The sequence below is a fragment of the Rhinichthys klamathensis genome, unplaced genomic scaffold, assembly GCF_029890125.1.
Source record: "Rhinichthys klamathensis goyatoka isolate OS25496 unplaced genomic scaffold, OSU_Roscu_1.1 h1tg000150l_1, whole genome shotgun sequence".
NCBI classification, from domain to species: domain Eukaryota; kingdom Metazoa; phylum Chordata; class Actinopteri; order Cypriniformes; family Leuciscidae; genus Rhinichthys; species Rhinichthys klamathensis.
In genome coordinates this window covers 1,264,770-1,286,816 of record NW_026606685.1, presented here as the reverse complement: position 1 = coordinate 1,286,816, position 22,047 = coordinate 1,264,770, and the positions used below count along the sequence as shown (strand labels likewise).

General features: G+C 37.5%; 1 protein-coding gene across 9 annotated transcripts in view; it reads right to left on the bottom strand.

Moving 5' to 3' along the window:
* Positions 1 to 1,211: 1,211 nt before the first annotated feature.
* mapk10 (mitogen-activated protein kinase 10) overlaps positions 1,212 to 22,047 on the bottom strand; it is a 76,800-nt gene continuing 55,964 nt past the window's right edge. For 4 of the 9 annotated variants that reach the window (XM_056258282.1, XM_056258285.1, XM_056258286.1 and 1 more), the window contains 5 exons: positions 20,178 to 20,302; positions 17,602 to 17,625; positions 15,606 to 15,669; positions 14,753 to 14,830; positions 1,212 to 3,230 (listed from right to left, as the gene is read on the bottom strand). In XM_056258282.1, coding sequence (XP_056114257.1) covers positions 3,088 to 3,230; positions 14,753 to 14,830; positions 15,606 to 15,669; positions 17,602 to 17,625; positions 20,178 to 20,302 — 434 coding nt within the window. In that variant the 3' untranslated portion in view covers positions 1,212 to 3,087. Of the gene's footprint in view, positions 3,236 to 14,724; positions 14,831 to 15,605; positions 15,670 to 17,601; positions 17,626 to 20,177; positions 20,303 to 22,047 lie in introns of all 9 variants that reach the window. The other 5 variants (XM_056258283.1, XM_056258284.1, XM_056258287.1 and 2 more) reach the window with 4 other exon arrangements.

Below are 22,047 nucleotides of genomic sequence, written 5' to 3'. Positions count from 1 at the left end.
AGTGTACAGACAGAAGGCTAGAAATGAGATATGAAATCACATTTATAGGGTCGATATTGATGTTAAATGCATGTCTGTCATAAAAGAAATAAAAATTCAATTGAACACATTTGTTTACTGGAAAACAAACGTCTGCGTGTAGGCTACTTAGGTACACTATGTAACTTTTTTTGTTTAAAATGAACACAAAAAAAACATTGAGTTAATACATCATCAATACTTTTTCCAAAACATGTTTTTGTCTTACCCTGATTCACTATGGTAAGCCTGTTATAAGGGTTTATATTTTAGACCTGACCGGACGGTTTTCGCAGGAAATTGCGTGCATACGTCACTCGCCCGTGCGTGTCTCGTCACATCGGTAAAAGGAGAAAAGTTGATCCGGACATTTTGATGCGTGAATGTTCTTGGAGTGGCAGCATAGGTTAGTTGTCACAACGAGAGAGAAAGGTTGATATGCAGCTCACTAAATCTCCAACCTCTGGGAAATCACCCGTTGTTATAAAACGTTTAACAGAGGAGAACCTGCTGGCAAAAAAGAGAACGCGACAAAGCTCGTAGCCTACTGAAACAAGAATCAACATCGGCTTGGCTTTTCAGAGATGGCAAGCACTGAGGGATTTGAAATGTAAAAGCGACGCAGAGATGGTGATTTTATTACTCAACAAGGTAAGGTATTTTATTGAACAGATAAATTGTCATATGTAGGCTAACTTAGCTCTCTAAAAGAGCTCATTGCAAAGCATTTTCTATTGTAAAGGGTCATTTCATTAGTATTGTAGCGCAGTGCTGGACTTTATTTTCAAGGAAGTACCGTGTCTACTAATAGGTAAAGCTACTGTAACATCGTCAGCTAACTTAGTTAGCTTGAGATCCTTTCCATCTAAACTGGTTATTTCTCTGAAGCCTATAGTGCGCGTTTTTTATGAGCAGTGTGATAACCATATTCATCCGCGAAATCACGCAGAGCCGAAGCACAACCAAAACAACGCTCTTACGCTAGAGGGTCTAAAGTTGACATAGTGTACCTTTTAAGCAGAATCAGATAAACATTAACATGCAATGCCACATAAATGTGTTATTAAAAATACAAATAATTTAATTATTAATAGGCTACTAATTAACCAATTTTGTCCACAAAAAGGGTGTAGATGATAATGAGTTAGAAAATTAGAGCTTTGTTACATAAACAAACCCCCAAAAAAATCATGTGTATTTCATCCCTTTATTAAAATGTTTAGTACACGGATCAAATCAGACAAATACAGGTACAAAACAAAACCGTACAACTTAAATATTATATGTTCAATTTACTGTGTACTTCATAATGTATATTCAATGAAGCTAAACTTGACCTAATACTGAAAACATCAGCCATGTGTTTGTGAAAATTTAAACTCCATTACTCGTCTTTTTAAAAATGAAACAATTAATGTGAATGTGGAGGGGTTACATGGGAACAAACAGTGGCCCCAAAGCATAATTGGACACTTCAGACATTTATTAAAAAAATACGTGTAAATCCATATAACAAAATAATAGTAGAATTTTTTTAACCTAATATGTTAAATGATACATAAATTGCTCAAAACGAAACTTTGGACATTTTACGGTTGTCAAACGATGGTGGAATATGTTGATATTTAATGTGATGAACTACACCTGTGTGAACTTTTCTTTTCTTTTAATGTAATAATACAATTTTTAAGTGTGTCGTAAATGTCCAAATACTGTCTGAGGCCACTGCAGTTCTCAGATCTGGGGCTTATAACAGATTTTTGTCCAGGTGCCTTTTTTCCCCCATTTTTTTTTTATACATACAGTGACTTTAAATCAGACACTTAGACTACACTAGGAAATCTATATGAGTAGGGGATAGTGGGATTGGGTAAACAGACCTGACACATCCGACACCTCTATCAGAGCCGTCGCTTTTACTGTATTCGTGTTTTTGAGGAGGAAACTGCATTATTTCAAAGGCACTTCCCAAATCCAACAATTTAATAATAAACTCCTGCTGTGAAGTTTAGGTAGTAAGCACGTTGATTCCCTTCAGTCAACACAAAAATATGAATTTCGAGATTTAGTTTGCGTGGATGTGAACAAGGAACCAAAAGTGAAGATGAGGCTCATGCTCTCGACTTAGTTAGACACACCTTTCAAAGGTGAAGTTAAAGCATGCAAGGCTGCCGCAGAGAGGGCGAGTTTCACAAACACAAAGGAAGGGCTGTTGGAAGTGGGAAAATGACAGCGACAGTGCTTGTACCCCCCAATGGCTTCCTTTAAAGCAGCCTCACTTCCTGTCGAGCGACAGATACATTCACCCACATTCACCCTTCAGCTCCTTAAATGTTATATAAACACGGTTCTCTATAATTGTATATGTTATAATTAGCTTAAGTACTTTTTTCTCTGACCATGCAAGACTACAGGCAAAGGGAAACGGGTGATTAGCTGTAATGTGGCAAGGTGTGCGAAAACTCCCTCTACTGGCCGTCAGTCCCACTCTGAGAACACCTCACAGCTGTACACAATTACATATATACAAGAGATAGGGGGCGCCATTGTACATATTATTATTATTATTATACCTTACAAGGAATCGCACAGAGACACACCAGCCCATCCGAAACCAGTTGGGGGTTTCGGCACAAGCAAAGAAAAAAAAAATCATCTCATTAGGGCAGAATACAAGGGTTGATCGATTATTGTACAGTGCTCATTAAAATAAAAGCCCACCCTGCCACATCGACTGAAGCACAGAAAATCGCAAGGTATTAGATAGCAGCCAGTCAATGTACACTTTACAGAGATGCCCGATTAAGTCCTTTTTTTTTTTACTCTCTTTTTTTTAAGTCTCGTTATTTTTTTGGATGCCATATGAGGGGATTCAAAGCAAAGCAACTAGTGAAGATTCATACATATACATATTCAGAATGAAAATGCACACTTTGTCGTCATTTACTCATGGTACATTATTTTACGCATATTAACTCATGTTTTAAATTTGATTGCGTTAATTACATTTTTCCGAGGTTTGTGGGTTCACCTTCTGAAGAACACGGGGTTGCGCAGGCAGGCGGTTAGTCACCTGCAGCACCCCAGGGGTCCGGCGGAGGTCTCCAGGCTGCTGTCGGTGTCGGACGCCAGGGTCTGGTCGGTGGACATGGAGGAGATGTCGTTGACGGAGGAGGAGGGGGGGAGGCTCTCGCTGCTGTTCATGGCTGCACCTGCGCTAAGGGAAGTAACGGGGGAAAAACGGTTACAACGAAAAAAGAAAGCGCAGCCACAGTGCCCTCTACAGGGCTGATAAATACTACAAGCAGAAGATCAAATACCAAATATTACAATAACAACAATATGTGTACACATATCCCAGACGGATGAAAGTGGGGTCTTTAAGGGTGGAGTCCATGGACTGAGTCTCTGAGGTGATATTGTAGGATGTTGAGCCATGATTTTGTACAAATGCCAACAGATGACTATCCTAAACCCAACAGATGACTATCCTAAACCCAACAGATGACTATCCTAAACCCAACAGATGACTATCTTAAACCCAACAGATGACTATCCTAAACCCAACAGATGACTATCCTAAACCCAACAGATGACTATCCTAACCCAACAGATGACTATCCTAAACCCTACAGATGACTATCCTAAACCCAACAGATGACTATCCTAAACCCAACAGATGACTATCCTAAACCCAAAAGATGACTATCCTAAACCCAAAACCCAACAGATGACTATCCTAAACCCAACAGATGACTACCCTAAACCCAAAACCCAACAGATGACTATCCTAAACCCAACAGATGACTATCCTAAACCCAACAGATGACTATCCTAAACCCAACAGATGACTATCCTAAACCCAACAGATGACTATCCTAAACCCAAAAGATGACTATCCTAAACCCAACAGATGACTATCCTAAACCCAAAATCCAACAGATGACTATCCTAAACCCAACAGATGACTATCCTAAACCCAACAGATGACTATCCTAAACCCAAAAGATGACTATCCTAAACCCAACAGATGACTATCCTAAACCCAACAGATGACTATCCTAAACCCAACAGATGACTATCCTAAACCCAACAGATGACTATCCTAAACCCAAAATCCAACAGATGACTATCCTAAACCCAACAGATGACTATCCTAAACCCAACAGATGACTATCCTAAACCCAAAAGATGACTATCCTAAACCCAACAGATGACTATCCTAAACCCAACAGATGACTATCCTAAACCCAACAGATGACTATCCTAAACCCAACAGATGACTATCCTAAACCCAACAGATGACTATCCTAAACCCAAAATCCAACAGATGACTATCCTAAACCCAAAATCCAACAGATGACTATCCTAAACCCAAAATCCAACAGATGACTATCCTAAACCCAACAGATGACTATCCTAAACCCAACAGATGACTATCCTAAACCCAACAGATGACTATCCTAAACCCAACAGATGACTATCCTAAACCCAACAGATGACTATCCTAAACCCAACAGATGACTATCCTAAACCCAACAGATGACTATCCTAAACCCAACAGATGACTATCCTAAACCCAACAGATGACTATCCTAACCCAACAGATGACTATCCTAACCCAACAGATGACTATCCTAAACCCAACAGATGACTACCCAAACCCAAAACCCAACAGATGACTATCCTAAACCCAACAGATGACTATCCTAAACCCAACATATGACTATCCTAAACCCAACAGATGACTATCCTAAACCCAAAAGATGACTATCCTAAACCCAACAGATGACTATCCTAAACCCAAAACCCAACAGATGACTATCCTAAACCCAAAACCCAACAGATGACTATCCTAAACCCAACAGATGACTATCCTAAACCCAACAGATGACTATCCAAAACCCAAAAGATGACTATCCTAAACCCAAAAGATGACTATCCTAAACCCAAAAGATGACTATCCTAAACCCAACAGATGACTATCCTAAACCCAACAGATGACTATCCTAAACCCAAAAGATGACTATCCTAAACCCAAAAGATGACTATCCTAAACCCAAAAGATGACTATCCTAAACCCAAAAGATGACTATCCTAAACCCAACAGATGACTATCCTAAACCCAACAGATGACTATTAGGGGTGTGACGAGATCTCGTGCCACGAGATCTCGCGAGACTAAATATGACGAGATTTCTCGTCGAGTAAAAAAGCTGTCTCGCGATATCCCCATTAATATTCCACCGCTACACTCACATTCGCCTAAACTATCGTTTTGTTGTTTTTATAAAAAAATAAAAACCATTATAAACTAATGCAAAAGTCTGCTCTGCTCATCCAGCACGAGTTGCCGTTGCAATCAGTGCAGCACGAATCACAGTTCACTGATCGCGTGATGATGGCGGAGGATTCGTTGCGCAACAGACTAAACGTCTGGTAAATGTCTTATCATTTAGAATGCGCGCTCAGCACCGCTGCTCCCTATACGCGCGGTCACGAATTTGTAAGTGAAAGTAAAACACAAGCTCCCTGATGTGCATTGCGCACAAATTAGGCTGCATACATAAAATAATCCGTCTCCCAATACCCATCTCTGGACTGTTTATTTGCGGCTCTGGTCTCTGTTGGCACTGCGAATATTGAGAGAGCACTGTAGCGTACAAAGGACAACAGACAAGGGAGGCTCCGTTTCTGAACTTATAATCGGAACGCAAGAACAACTGTAGAGACAAACAGCCTCGTTTCTCTCGGCCTTTTCCGAACTCACCCGCATTAACCCTATAACTGCCGGTGCAAAATAAAACCGCAATTTCACAACAATTATAAAGAGTCTGTGTGCTAACTTTGATTATGGTTGCACTCGCACTTATTGTTTGCACTTAATAAGACTAAGAGAAAACAGTTATTTATTTTTGTTATTTATACGGTTTTTATTTCTCTGTTAAATGTGTGTTAAAAGGAGTTCAGTTAGGAGGTCACACACAGCCTCAATCAGAAGTTCTGAAAGCTCTTAAATGTACAGTAAGGTCTGAAGAGACTAATGTGAAATTATACAGGAGAAAAGCCAGTCAATAAAAACCTTTTACAGTGCTTGAATATTGTTTTCTTTCAATGCATTTGATAATTCATACTCATAAAGTAGACCTGAAATGACATGTATTAGAAGATTATTAGTTAAAACATTGAAAAATGCACCTGCATACTATTTTTCCAGCCATGAATTTTGTCATTGAGGATTTCTGAAAAATTGTGCAAAAATCTCGTCTCGTCTCGTTCTCGTGAGCCCAATCTCGTGTCTAGTCTCGTCTCGTGAGATAAGCGTCTCGTCACACCCCTAATGACTATCATACTATCCTAAACCCAACAGATGACTATCCTAAACCCAACAGATGACTATCATAAACCCAACAGATGACTATCCTAAACCCAACAGATGACTATCCTAAACCCAACAGATGACTATCCTAAACCCAACAGATGACTATCGTAACCCAACAGATGACTATCCTAAACCCAACAGATGACGATCCTAAACCCAACAGATGACTATCGTAACCCAACAGATGACTACCTAAACCCAACAGATGACTATCCTAACCCAACAGATGACTATCCTAAACCCAACAGATGACTATCCTAAACCTAAAAGATGACTATCCTACACCCAACAGATGACTATCCTAACCCAACAGATGACTACCGGTATCCTAAACCCAACAGATGACTATCCTAACCCAACAGATGACTATCCTAAATCCAGCAGATGACTATCCTAAACCCAACAGATGACTATCCTAAACCCAACAGATGACTATCCTAAACCCAACAGATGACTATCCTAAACCCAACAGATGACTATCCTAAACCCAACAGATGACTATCCTAACCCAACAGATGACTATCCTAACCCAACAGATGACTATCCTAAACCCAACAGATGACTATCCTAACCCAACAGATGACTATCCTAAACCCAACAGATGACTATCCTAACCCAACAGATGACTATCCTAAACCCAACAGATGACTATCCTAACCCAACAGATGACTATCCTAAACCCAACAGATGACTGTCCTAACCCAACAGATGACTATCCTAAACCCAACAGATGACTATCCTAAACCCAACAGATGACTATCCTAACCCAACAGATGACTATCCTAAACCCAACAGATGACTATCCTAACCCAACAGATGACTATCCTAAACCCAACAGATGACTGTCCTAACCCAACAGATAACTATCCTAACCCAACAGATGACTATCCTAAACCCTCTCCATGCTGTCCTGAACCCTAAGCACAGAATATAAATATAGGCTATTTTTACTCTATTTTATTTCCTCTATTATTATTAGAAGTCCCCCTGTGGTGAAAATCAAGTTTTTAATGTTGTTTATGTCTATGTGGTGTTATTATTATGCATTAAGACAAACCATGTGCAAATTCAATTCAGTATTTTCTCTTTAAAACTGCAGTGAACCAAAGACAGTCTCAAAAACACGGTTTGAAATTGCTGGTGTTTCTGACATCACAAACTTGTAACCAATCACGTCAATGTGCGATCGTCAACGAGTGGATCTCTGAGCTGGTGTGAGTGAGTGGAGGCGGGGCTAATTTGCATATTCATAGAACCGCGTATACTAAATGAGTCAAGGGTGTAGAGTTACATTCAAGCTATTTTAAGGCATTAAGATTTTTTTTTCACAGGAAAAACCTTTTAAATATTTGAAGTTTCCTAATGTTGTTTTGGAGTCTCCTACAACAGGTTTACATGCATCAGAGGTAAAAAAAATACTTTAATTTAAATACATTTGCACATCACCACATTTTCAATGTTTCTCAAACGACTTGTCAGATGAATCAATCTCTCCAAATCCCTCCCTTCCGTGAGCTACTCTGCTCTGATTGGCCAGACAGCTCAGTCTGATGTGATTGGTTTACCACATACAGCACCCGTGTCAACAAAAATGCCCACTGCCATAACAACGTCAGCTGTCCTGAGGCTTCCTACACCGTAAACTAAACACAGCAACAAACAATGACGTCGATTTTACCATATCAATCCGAGCGCGAGTGCGACGAATCGATGAAACACTGGAAGAACTACTAGTTATTCAACCCGAACCTCCATCGCAAGGACGACTCGAGCAGGACGTTTCTCAGTGATAAGCTACTCAGTTTGAGGCACGTTATGAGATGTTGCAACTGTTATTTCTCACCATTAGCATTAATAAGTGCATGTCCATCAACAAACCGATTATTTTACTTTTACTTATTTATTTACTAAGTATTTTTCTAATTGATTGCGGTGAACATGTGGAAACTGTATCAATAACAGTGCATACATTAGCCGAGCTCTAGCGTGAATGACTGATGCAACATAAACGTTGGTAAAGCAAATCTTGCTCCATGCTTAATCTTTACTCAAAGTAGTGAGAACGACAGATCATCTGCATTAATAGACACAGTTTTAGGTAATAGTGGCCCACTGCTGCTTAGCAGAAGTATTTCAGTAAGACAGTGATAACATGAGTTGGCCAGAAGCAGGAGACCTACACAGGGCCGGCGCTAGCCATTTGGGTGCCCTAAGCACAAATGCTTGGTGGTGCCCCCCCACCCCACTAACCCCCTCACCCACCCAAGGAATAACAACCATTCAGAATTTCTTAGTCTGATGAAGCACAATATAATAATTCTGTACATAATTTGTAGGGCTGGGAAAAGATTAATCGCGATTAATCGCATCCAAAATAAAAGTTTGTGTCTACATGAATGATATATGTGTGTGTACTGTGTATAATTATTTTGTATATACACTACCGTTCAAAAGTTTGGGGTCGGTACGATTTTAAATACTTTTAAAAGAATTATCTTCTGCTAACCATGGCTGCGCTTATTTGATTAAAAATACAACAAAAATCAGTTATAGTATTAAATGTTATTCCAGTGTAAATCAGCTGTTTTCTGTGTGAATATCTAGTAAAGTGTAATTTATTCCTGTGATCAAAGCTGAATTTTCAGCATCACCAGTGTCAGTGTCTTCAGTGTCAAATGATCCTTCACAAATCAGTATAATATGAGGATTTGATGCTCAAGAAACATTTATTATTATTATCAAATGTTGAAACAGTTGTTGGTCTGTCAGTTGTACAGTTTTTTTTTTTTTTTTTTGGATTCTTTGATGAATAGGAAGTTCAAAAGACTTTTGTAACATTATAAATGTCTTTACTGTCACTTTCAATCAAATTAACTATTCCTTGATAAATAAAAGTATTGATTTCTTTCCTCCAAAAAATAAAATAAACTCTTGGTGCCTTTCCGAGGCCATGTCTGAGGTCGGTGTCTGCCAAATTTGACATTGATTGAGGCATAATCGAACAGACCACTGGGAGGTGGGGAAGGGGGGGGGGCACCAGAGGGAGACGAAAAATGAGATTCACCTTTTTCTCGACTAATTTGGTCTAGGCCTATATTACTTTTGTATTGCTTTTGTATATTAACATGCTTTAGACATATTTTATTTGTTATTTATACTAGTAGCCTATTGTGATGATTTTTCACGACCCAGATTTTTTGGTGCCCCCCCAAGCACTTGGTGCCCTACGCGCAGCGCGTGATGTGCGTGTGCGGAGCGCCGGCCCTGGACCTACACAATAAAACTCAAAACTAAGTATTTTGAACACCATCTTTCAAGAGAAAGCGGTTTGCGAATCCTGCATTGAACTCCGAGATTTGAGAAGCAGTCGTCAGTAAAATAAAGGGAACTCCGCAAAGTTTAGGCTTATACTGCTGTGATATCGTCGTAAAGATGAATTTTAACCACTGATTCTTCACATGCTCGTCCTTGGGCAGTGAAAAAACTGGCTTTACCTTCACATTGTAGAGCACAGCGTCTTCTCGACATGATGCTGTCCAGTATCCACAGGAATCAGCTGCCGGTTTGAGGTTCAAGTTTTCCCTGGTGTGTGCGCGCGCAATAAGTGGACGTGCAATAAGCTAATGTTTCCTTTTGACGTCACAACGAAACGGCTTATGACTCGTTTGATAAACGATTCATTTCACTGACTCAGAGTCGACTCTTACTTTTGAAAGACAATAACTTTATATACGGTGCACTTTCAGATTTAAAACTTTGCAGGATGTTTTTATTCACTTAGAGCTATGATACACACTACATGAAAGGTCATTTTCAAAAATCCATAATAGGGGCACTTTAAGGGATAAAATGATTGACTACAGGGAGACTTTAAGATATACATACTTCTTTTTGTACCAACCATTAGAGCACACACAGACACATTTGCAACACAGTAAAAACAGTAATACTGTGAAATATTATTACAATTTAAATTAACTGCTTTCTGATGTAACATTTTAAAATGTAAATTATTTGCAAAGCTAATGCTGAGTTTTCAGCATTATTGCTCCAGTCTTCAGTGTCACATGATCCTTCATTCTACTATTCTGATTTGGTGCTCAAAAAAACATTTCTTATTATTAATGTACTTAAATTCACCTTTTCCAGTAAACATCAGTTACACATTCTACATGCTTGTAACAAAAAGCACATACAACATTTAAAAAATGAGATGCGCCACAAGGTGGAGCTAACGCTCTACAAGAAGTAATAAATAAAGGCTCCTGCAGAAAGGACAAATTGTCCCTATTTTTCATCATCAGGTTTGAGAGTTGCACTGGCTGGCCTATAAATCCACAAGCCAGAATCCTGGAATCCTTCACCAAATCTGTTTCAACACTGAAGCTCAGCCCAATCCAATCAGGCAAGGCGATTGCTTTTGATAACAAACACAAATAACCCCTTAAACGGCTTCCTACGATAACATTATAAGCTAATTTACTTGATTGACGGGCTACAGCTTTAGTTTTAATAGAAGGCGGCTCTTTAATTCCCATTCAGTGCTGTGAACATGATTTGCAATAACTTTATACTACATTGCCCACATCCTTATTTAAGATTAACATTTCAATGCAATTTTGAAGCATGACTGCGGAGTGGGACTGGAACCAACGTTTAGGATGAAAAAATAATGGCAATATGATAAATGATGAAAGCAGAAGCTACCCTTTAAAGTGAGAAGAAAAAATGAAGAGGGTGACATTGGCTCAGCAAGGGGTTTTTATCGCCTCTCTCTCTCTCTCTCACTATTCTTTCGCTCTATAGAAATGTGCCAGACCAGCAAAATATGATAGCTAGTTACATATCACATCACACTGAGAGCATCAGTGAGCCTCACGGCACAGACGAACATGAATATTTCCACAAACACTATAAAACTTTTACATTGCCCATAATTCTTCTGTTTGAAATTGAATCAGAAATGCAGTAAAAACAGTAATATAATTACAATTTAAAATATCTGTTTTCCATTTTAATATATTTTTATTATATTTCAGAGTTTGACATTTTTTTTAAAGCTGAATTTTCAGCATCATGACTCCAGTCTTCAGTGTCACATGATCCTTCAGAAATCATCCCAATTTTGGTCTGAAAGAAACATTTCTTATTATTATCAGTGTTGAATACAATTGCGCTGCTTACTATTTTTGTAGAAACCATAATACATAGGTTTTTTTTTCAGGGTTATTTGATCAAAAAGTTTAAAAGAACAGCATTTATTTAAAATAGAAATAAATTTGTAACATTATAAACGTCTTTACTGTCACTTTTGATTAATTTGATGCACCCTTGCTGAGTAAAAGCATTAATTTATTTAATTTCAATGTACTTTATGAAAAGTGTTTTTAAGGAAGATAAAAGAACAGTAAATGCACCGTTAAAAAAAGTTACAAAGACACAATAAATACTGAAACAAAATTGCTTCGACCAGCCCTACAAAAAAGGGTCTTGCCTGGTCTGTTAGCTGGTTTTAGAGAGGTTTTGGACCCTTTTGTTGGTCCCAGACTGACCAGCCAATCCAGCTGGGTTTTGGATTTTTTTTTTTTTTGACCAGCTTGAATTCCCTGATGGTCTTCACTGGTTTTCTGGGTTTCTCCTGACCATTTCCTCTGCTCTTTCTCCTTCTCAAAAATAGACTTTCAGCTACATCGCTCTGCTCTCACTTCACAGAATCCTCCAGTCATCCCCCACCCCCCAACAAGCGTCCCACCATAAATCCCTCATTTATACTGCAGGATGGAGCTTCTTAAAGCGCATCTCGGACTCCCAGACCTTTAATAAACAGGAAGGGAATGAGGATTTATAGCTGCATTGATTTTTAACCCAAGTACAGTTCTGCGGGTTTAACTAAACGTACTGAATCACTGTTTAGTACAGGACGCCACATCAACAACGGTCCACTGCAGGTGCAGGACATCTACAAACACGAGGCTTCAAGAATTCTCATCCGTCAATAGATTTCCAGCGTGTTTATAGGCATGTGATCAATGTATGTTGAAAATAACCCGACATTTTTTCATGTTTGCTCTGCAGTTTGTCTGTCTGAAAAATACAAGTACTTTTTCATAAAACACACTTATTAATTACTCTTATAAACCACATGTGTCAAAACCATAATTTATGAAATTGCTGTGAAATCATATTTGTGCGTTTATGAAAAGTGCTATACAAACAAGCCAAATTGAACTGAACGTGATTTTCTACACACACGACTCAACACACTAACCCACACTGCTGTGAAATGTGGAACTGCATTGCGACTGCTTTCTTCAGCACAAGCACTTAATTACAAACGGGGAGACCGACTGAGAGAGAGAGAGAGAGAGAATGAGGCCAGAAAAAGATGGACAACGCATGCAAAAGGAAGTCAAACACTAGCAATATCACAAAACAGCAGCTACAAAATAAGCAGCTAGAAACCAATCGATCATTGACATAAGTGAGTGAGACGACAGTAAACGGGAAGAACTTCAGCTCGTGTCACTGTCTGTCTGTCACCTTCAGTGCTGCAGGATTGCAGACTGCAGACATGCAACACCGCACCAATGCAAACACACACACACACACACACACACACACACACGTACATGTACTGCCCTCTACAGGTTAAACGGAGACACTGCAGGCTGCTGATAAAATAGACTCGACATCCCACAATCCTCCAAGAAAAAGCCTCTATGTTGAGTGAATTAGCATATTCTTAATGCTAAATTAATCCTAAAAATATTTCAGTGTTGACTCAATGTTAGACGTCATGGCCTCCAACCTTAATTATGAAACATGTATAGATATACAGTGGCAATATACATTACAATATAAAATCAGATACACATACATTTTTAAAAAATTAACCTAGGCCAGTTCCTAACATTTTAGCAATGTTTTAAACTCAAACATTAGTTTTTTTTAATTATACAATAACTTGGATATTTATAAAATCACGTAGAATTTATTTATATGATGGTTTAAAGTGGAAAAAAAAATATGTTTCCTTTACTAAGCTCCGCCCCTTTGGTTATGGTTGCTAACCAAGCATGCTTTACAGAATGTAAAATATGCTTATAAAGTGGTATACATGCTGGGATATCATTATTAAATGGGCTGGAATAAATTGTGACTTTGCAAAGCATTTATCTGCCCTTTTTTTCATATAAAAAAAATACATAGTAACATTCCGAACCCGAATCAAGGCAAATACTTCTCAGAAGAACAAAACAAATTAAAGTGATTACAAGTGTCCTGAAAGATGGTTATGAAAATCATTTGACTGTATTTTTGGATATTTTCAATTGATAGAACTGCGTATACGTTTATCCAAACTCACAGATCCTCCATTGACTTACATTATACAGTGCGTGCATAATTATTACTATTAGTAGTTATTAGGATTGATGTGGTTTGGAATTGGTAAAATGAGCTTGGAAAAAAATATGATCAGAATATCGACTTGCATAATTATGTACGCACGCACTGTAAAAAAGACAAAGCTTGTCTGAGAAAATGGGGGACTGGATTGGTCAGTAACATTTTAAGGCGGGGTTTAGCGAAGGTCCAATTGTAACTGTTCAAGTGAAAAATAGGCTAAATTAAATATAAATACATATACATTTATTTAATATAAATACAAATATAAATTTAAATACAGTGTTATAAAGTGCTTTCTTAAAGATGCTGTAAGTCTCTGGGAGAGGCCCATGCTTTTTTAGCCAATCAAAAACACTCTCTGCCTGTCAAGCAGCGTCTTTGGGGGCGGGGTTTTGTAGAGTTTTAGGTACGTTCATGCCATGTCATAATTACCGTAAAAAATGGTCACATCCTACTAGAACTTGTAATTACAACTTGTAAACTGGGATTTTTCTGAGATTGTACCACCTGACCGCTGCAGATTCAATGTGGCATTTATAGTGTTGCAATAGAAACGCATAATTCCGAGTCATAAAAAATGACCAGCTCTGAATAGAACTGTTCTATCTCATCTCGTAGGTACGGTAATTACGGCATTTCTTGAACGCAGCATTTGTTTTGTAGTGGTGAAGTCAAAGAATAGCAGCATGTGGCTGAAATCGCTTACAGCACCTTTGATTCATTTCAGCAAAGACTACAACAGACAACATCGTCAAAATAACAGATTACCAACAAAACGAAAAACGAGCACGTAATCACACTCAAGACGTGTTCTTTTTGAGTCACACGGACGAGATGAGAGGGGGACAGGGACAAATGGAGCAGTCACAATGGGAGGGTTTCTCATAAACAGCTGAAATCACTTTAAATTGACTTACAGAAGCATAGCTTATGCACAGAGAGTACCTGAGGGAGAGGGCTGTCCCTTCACCACACCATTCTTTGTTCTCTCCTCGAAGTTCATCACCTCTTTATAAATGAGCTCTGAGCCAGAGAGAGACACGGGTGCAGGAAAAAAGAGAGAAAGGATCACATTTAGAGCTAATCGACTCAAAAGCACTTTTGGTTCATTAGAAACCAACAAAAAAACAAAACAAGACAAGGGTACTTGTAGATTATTAACGGCAAATCCATGTGGTAAACTGAAGGTGTCAAGTTGTTTAGATGCGGTACTATTGCTAAGCGTGTTGGAAGTTACATATACCCATTGTTATAAAAATAATCATTTTCATTCATTGAAATAAAGCTGAAAATAAAAAATGAAATAAATATTAGATGAAGATCTTAAGCTTAAAAAAGCTAATTATGTTTCCCTAGAAACTAACTGAAATAAGTTGAAGTACTAAAATTACTAAACGTGTTAAAAAGGACAACTAATTACGTTTACAAAACCTCATAACAAAGTTACTAAAATGAAAGTGAAAACTCACAATATAAAAATAAAAGCTACTTCAAAATATGAATAAATATACTATAATAGTATATAAATAATACTAAACAGACAGTAAAACCTGAAATAACCTACATTGTGGTGATCAGCCATGTCCTACAAAAATGTCATACTAAAATCAAGTTTTATTTCAAATGTAAAAATGCAAAGGTTTATTTGAAGTCTAGTGTTACCATATAAGGATATACACTTTTTTTTTAATACTGGCTCAGTACAAAAACAAGTCAATGGAAAGTGGCCACCATGATAGAAAAACAACATTGTGCGTGAACGATACTGCTGTCAGTCTGTGGGTTCATGAAGGCCTACCTTTCCATTCATCAATGGAGTGTTCCCTCTCATCTAGCTGCTTATCATAGATCTGTGGAGGAGGCTGAGACAGAGAGAGAAAGAGGAACACGTTTAATTATTACCCCAACATAATCATAAACATTGAGTGTCTTCTGAATAAACATGTCTCAAGCTTTATCACTGCTCGTCCTTAATCATGAAGACAATCCTCTAACAGTTAAAAAAGTAATACAATCTCATCAGGCAGTATATGTACTTATATTTAGTGCTTAATAATATAGCACATCTGCTCCTGTAGAGTCACTTATTTGATGTGATGCTTTTCATCTAGCATATATCCTGATCAGAAAACATATGAGGGCCAGATTTGTAATGTTAAAACATCTCCAAGACAGCAACACAGTGTCTGATTAGATCCGGCCCACATCTGGCGCGCGCGTGGAATCCACATGTACCAGGTGTGGCCCGGATCTGGGCCGACACTATGTTGCTGTCTGGGCTGGGTTAATGTTACATTACGGTGTTCATAATATAATATTACACGTGTCTATTAAATTACTTTGTTAGCATAATCATTTTTGTAATTAATATTTGCACAAAAAATAACATGAACACTGTAATGTAAAGTGTCCTCACCATTTGCACATGCAGCTGACATGTTCAACGGTAAGAACTTAGTAAATAAGGACCAAACACCACCATTAGTAGGACAGAAAGTCTGCAGTAAGGTTTAGGATTAAGACAGAGACATGAGAGGCTAGTGAGGAGACTAACTAGACTGCATTTTAGGGCATCATGGACACATTCCAACAATCCAATCAATCCTCAGCCGCATTTTCAGGCATCCACGTGCCATTCATTTCAAATGCCCCAGTGTTGCTGACAAAAATGCAGTCTAGGTAGGCAGCTCACTAGGTTTTGTGACAAGCCAGATAGTTAAAGAAAGATATAAACAGAAAGAGAGCTTGAAAGGATCATTATGGGGAAACAGGGTTACTTAAAGCACAATGCACCTGCATTATTAATTTACAGTATATTAGTTGTTTATTTATTTCACAAGTTAATTTAACGCCTTTAAATATGTCTACATCTACACTAATCCAGATACATTAAAATAAATCTCTGTTTTGACCTTCCGTCCACACTGAGATGGCTCCAAATATCATAATCGGCAATGACCGTTTCTGGGATATTTTGGCTTCATTTTTCTACAGTGGAAGGAATTGGAGACACGTCGTACAATTTTTTAATTTTTGTCTTATATCAGTATTCACTTGCACAGTTTGCTAAAGATACATGTTACTTTGTACAATCTTTATATTACATTCCTGCAAAAATGACAGAAAATGTATGCGCAATTGCTGCTCTGCGACAAAATTTGATAATTTGAGATAATTTGCTAGTAAAATGTTCGCGTCATAACAATAGCGTGATAACTTTATGTCTGGTCTCTCTGTATTATCTCAGTCAGCTTTCATTACGTTTTACACATGCGCAGTAGGATGATTTAAGTTTAAGTTTCAGTGTGGACAAGAAACTTTTGAAAAACACCTGAAAACACTAGTGTGGATGGAGAGCGTTTTTGAAATGAAAACAGAATTTTCAATTGGATCCGGATTAGTGTAGACGTAGCCTAAAAGTGAGTAAGCCAGTTCTATTTGTTCAGTGTGATTGGGAGGCATTTGTTAACTGGTTGACCTGGATGATGTCATATTGTTATACATAATCATAAAAATGAATAATTGTAGGTTTGACATTAACTTTAAAAATTCTATTCTCTAAATGTTATCTGAATGCAGAATTTAAACTCATCTCTTAGCTACATTCTACAAGATTAGTACACAATACAGACACATACAAATACACAGATATTCACACCCTACACACACACTGTGCAAATTTCAAATCTTATTATGTTTTTGAGTTTTAGACATCAAAGTGTGTTACAAAGAGATCGGTGTGTGAGTGATTTGAGATGAGGAGGTTTCCTAAGTGTGGAATGGTCTTTATTTACCATAGATATCTGCTGATTCCTGGCCTTCATCAGAGAAAGAGAAACACCAGAGAGAAGGAGAAAAGAATCACACTAATCATAATGATGCTTCATGGGTTATTAAAACAAATATGTGCTAATGAATGTCAGATTTTCTATCATAGCGTACCATATTAGTATTTCCGTTTCATATTTCGATCAACAGAAAATGTACGTTCACATAAAATGGCAACTGCTAAAAGCTATACACAATAAATGTGAGCTAGTATTGTATTTCATATTTATCTCTGTAGCTTTGTACTTTGTGTTGTGCACTCTCTTAAACAAGAAACCAGAGCCGGTGCGTCATTGAAACCCCTTTGAAACGGTACAGATGCGCACTTTAGACAAGAACAGGCTGTTTGTCAAAAGGGGACGTGTGAATAAAATCAGAGTCAAATGCTTATTGAATGTTTAGAAATCTTCATCAAAGAACAGGACAACCTTGTGGTATTTTTACTCCTTTCCTGTGTCCTCTCAGACTGATGAAGGTCCCCAGAATCAACCGTCAATATTTACCAACTGAACAAATGGAACATGATAAAGTAAAACCTAGCTAGTAATCTAAAACTATTGAGTGAGGATCTATACGATCTGTATATAATATAATATAGTAATATTTTCAGCAAAGCAACTAAATAGATCAATATTACTCATCATATGACAAAATGACATTGTTTTAGCCTGAATACATTTTCCAGCACACAAAAACAATACACATTTAAAATAAATAAATAAAATTAAGTCAGTCAATCGCTACATGCAGGGTTTTTTTAATAAATAAAAATACATGTAAAATCTAATGAATTCGATATTTCAGACTTGGTACAAATGCATGCAATTGTAAAAAAAAAAAAATCATTTTGTTGGTGTAACAATATAGTGAGTTTAATTCATAATATTTTATAAACAATATATAATGTGAATGAATGAGTGAATAATTGAGTAGGTGAGTGAGTGAGTGAGTGAGTGAGTGAGTGAGTGAGTGAGTGAGTGAGTGAGTGAGTGAGTGAGTGAGTGAGTGAGTGAGTGAGTAAATGAACGAGTAAATGAGTAAATGAGTGAGTGAGTAAATGAATGAGTAATTGAGTGAGTGAGTGAGTAAATGAGTGAGTGAGTGAGTGAGTAAATGAATGAGTAAATGAATGAGTGAGTGAGTGAGTGAGTGAGTAAATGAACGAGTAAATGAGTAAATGAGTGAGTGAGTGAGTAAATGAGTGAGTAAATGAGTGAGTGAGTGAGTGAGTGAGTGAGTGAGTGAGTAAATGAATGAGTGAGTGAGTAAATGAATGAGTAAATGAGTGAGTGAGTAAATGAGTGAGTGAGTGAGTAAATGAACGAGTAAATGAGTGAGTGAGTGAGTGAGTGAGTGAGTGAGTGAGTAAATGAACGAGTAAATGAGTAAATGAGTGAGTGAGTGAGTAAATGAGTGAGTGAGTAAATGAGTGAGTGAGTAAATGAGTAAATGAGTGAGTGAGTGAGTAAATGAGTGAGTGAGTGAGTGAGTGAGTGAGTGAGTGAGTGAGTGAGTAAATGAATGAGTAATTGAGTGAGTGAGTGAGTGAGTGAGTAAATGAGTGAGTGAGTAAATGAATGAGTAAATGAATGAGTAAATGAGTGAGTGAGTGAGTGAGTGAGTAAATGAGTGCGTGAGTGAGTAAATGAATGAGTAAGTGAGTGAATGAATTAATGAATGGAGTGAGTAATGAGTAAATGAGTGAGTGAGTGAGTAAATGAATGAGTGAGTGAATGAGTGAATGAATTAATGAATGAATGAGTGAGTAATGAGTAAATGAGTGAGTGAGTAAATGAGTGAGTGAGTAAATGAATGAGTGAGTAAATGAATGAGTAAGTGAGTGAATGAGTGAATGAATGAACGAGTGAGTGAGTAATGAGTAAATGAATAAGTGAGTGAATGAGTAAATGAATGAGTGAGTGAATGTGTAAATGAATGAGTGAGTGAATGAGTAAATGAATGAGTGAGTGAATGAGTAAATGAATGAATGAGTAAATGAATGAGTGAATGAGTAAATGAATGAGTAAGTGAATGAGTGAATTTATTGATTAATGAGTGACTGAATTGAGTGAATTAATGAATTAATTAATGAGTGAGTGAATGAGTGGGTGAGTAAATGAGTCAATGAAATGTATGATCTGAATAAATTCAAGAGTTTTTCTTCCATGTTTAATTTGAAAATCTTTGCGTACAATTTCTTTAGACTGAAAATTCAGACTGAATAGGTCTTGTCTGTGGTGATATATCATATTGATTTGTACATATTTATAGTGTTGTGTGTTGTATAAAAATAAATTGTAGCTTTTTTTCAGTTGTGAGTGATGAAGGATACCATGATTGGTCACAGTGGTCCAACCATGTAGAAAAAAAAAAGGTCAGATGAATCAAAATGCTGAATATGGCCACACGTTAGCACAGAGCTGAGTCTATAAAAGCTGTGTCCAGTGTTTAATGAGCTAGCAGTAGTGTGGAATAAACAGGTGACAGATGGCCCTAGGCGCACTGATCGATAGTGCTGAGAGAATTAGGAGACTGTACTCACTGCCTCCACCTCGGCCGGGTCGTACCACACATTGATGTAGGGGTGCTGGAGGGCCTCGTCCACTGATATCCGCTTAGCGGGATCAATGATCAACATCTTAGACAGCAGGTCTCTGGCCTGACTCGCTGTGAAACACATGACAGCAGAGCGGAGAAATCTTTACATCATTAAAATGAGGGAATTTCACACAAGTGTATCATTTTGATATAGCCAACGTTATTAGAGCAGAGACATTTATTAAGTAAGTAAAGAGAGTTATTGTTGATTTCAGATGTTTAGGAATGCAGTGCAAACATCTCACAAATCAGACACCACAATCTTTATATTTCATCCTCTATTTGTTTGTTCATCCGCAAGGGCACTAAAACATCGCACACTCTTTTCTTGCTCTTCTTTCCTCGCGCTCTCACCTTTCCTTCCCTCTCTTCCTCTTTACCTCTGTACGCTCCCTGATTCCCTCACTTTCTTGCTCTATAAATAGCTGGGTAAAGTCAGACCCTTTCTCTCTCCTCTCACAGCATCATCCCATCTCTCCCTTCTCTCTGCCACCGGCTGGACCACTTCAAAATGGCCGACAGTGATTTCTGCAGATCTGTATGGCTGACTCTCTCTCTCTCTCTGTGATTCGCTCCACACCTCCTCCTTTCCGTCTCAATTTCTCATGTAAATGTGTTTTATTAACATGATTGAAATGTTACATTTATATTGGCTAAGTGTTTGCAGACTATAAAGTCGAACTGAAACGCAATGGAAAACAAATAGTCAAAAAAGTCAAACTGAAAAAGAAAATGAATTATAAATAAATTACACAATACAATGAAATACACTGAGAAAATAAAATAATGTATAAAATGACACTGAAATGCAAACTGAACTCACAAATATACAAAAATGTAATGCACAAAAGGAACCGAATTAAACAAACAACAAAATGATGACAAAATGACATACAGTAAGATAAAATGATACAATAAAATGAAATACACTGACAAAATAAAATTAAAAATATAAAATAAAATGATGACATAAAATAACAAAATAAAATAAAATTACATAAAATAAATAAAATATAAATGAATAAATATAATATCATATCATATCATAAATAAAATATGGTGGTTGCTCACAGCACAGCCCATATTGGATGTCTTTCTTATCTCACACACACAGAGCAGTTCATGGAGCCTCAACTAACAGGCTGATGAGTCGAATTCGGGAGTCATCAAATGTGCAGTGCAATGTTATACAAGGCCTGGAATTAAGTGTGTGTTGAACCCTCGTTCCCATCACACTGACAGACGGAGCCTTTAGCTGCTGTACCTAACACACTCATATCTGTTAGTCTCACACACACACACACACACACCATTTACAGTCTAATCAGCAGTGCCTTACACCCCTCTTTGTTTCCCATACATAGAACATTCATCATCTGACTGTGATGTGACGTCTGTTTACCGGGAATAAACTCAACCACGCAATTTTCATATCAAAAGCTCACGATTCTCCTCTGCTATCCCCTGAAGAACAACAGGAGCTCTGAGAACAATTTATGAAACGTCTCTCAATTTTGCAAATGGGAAGGAAATTGCTGCCTGATTCTTCCAGGCAAACCATTAAAATGACTCACATACAAATGCAAAGAGAGATGAATCAGAGATATCAGCCTTCACCTCAGTTGATTATTTATTTAACTATCCTGGTAGTATTGTTGAGTAAACCTCATTAAAGAATGGCTTTTTAGCGTACTTTACAATAAAACAAATACTTTTCCCCCCACATTAAAGTAAAAGGAATGAGTTTTTTTAAACTAAAGTGTGTTACAGAGAATGGAGGAAATTCTAATTTAAGTTAATCTAATTAAATTGTA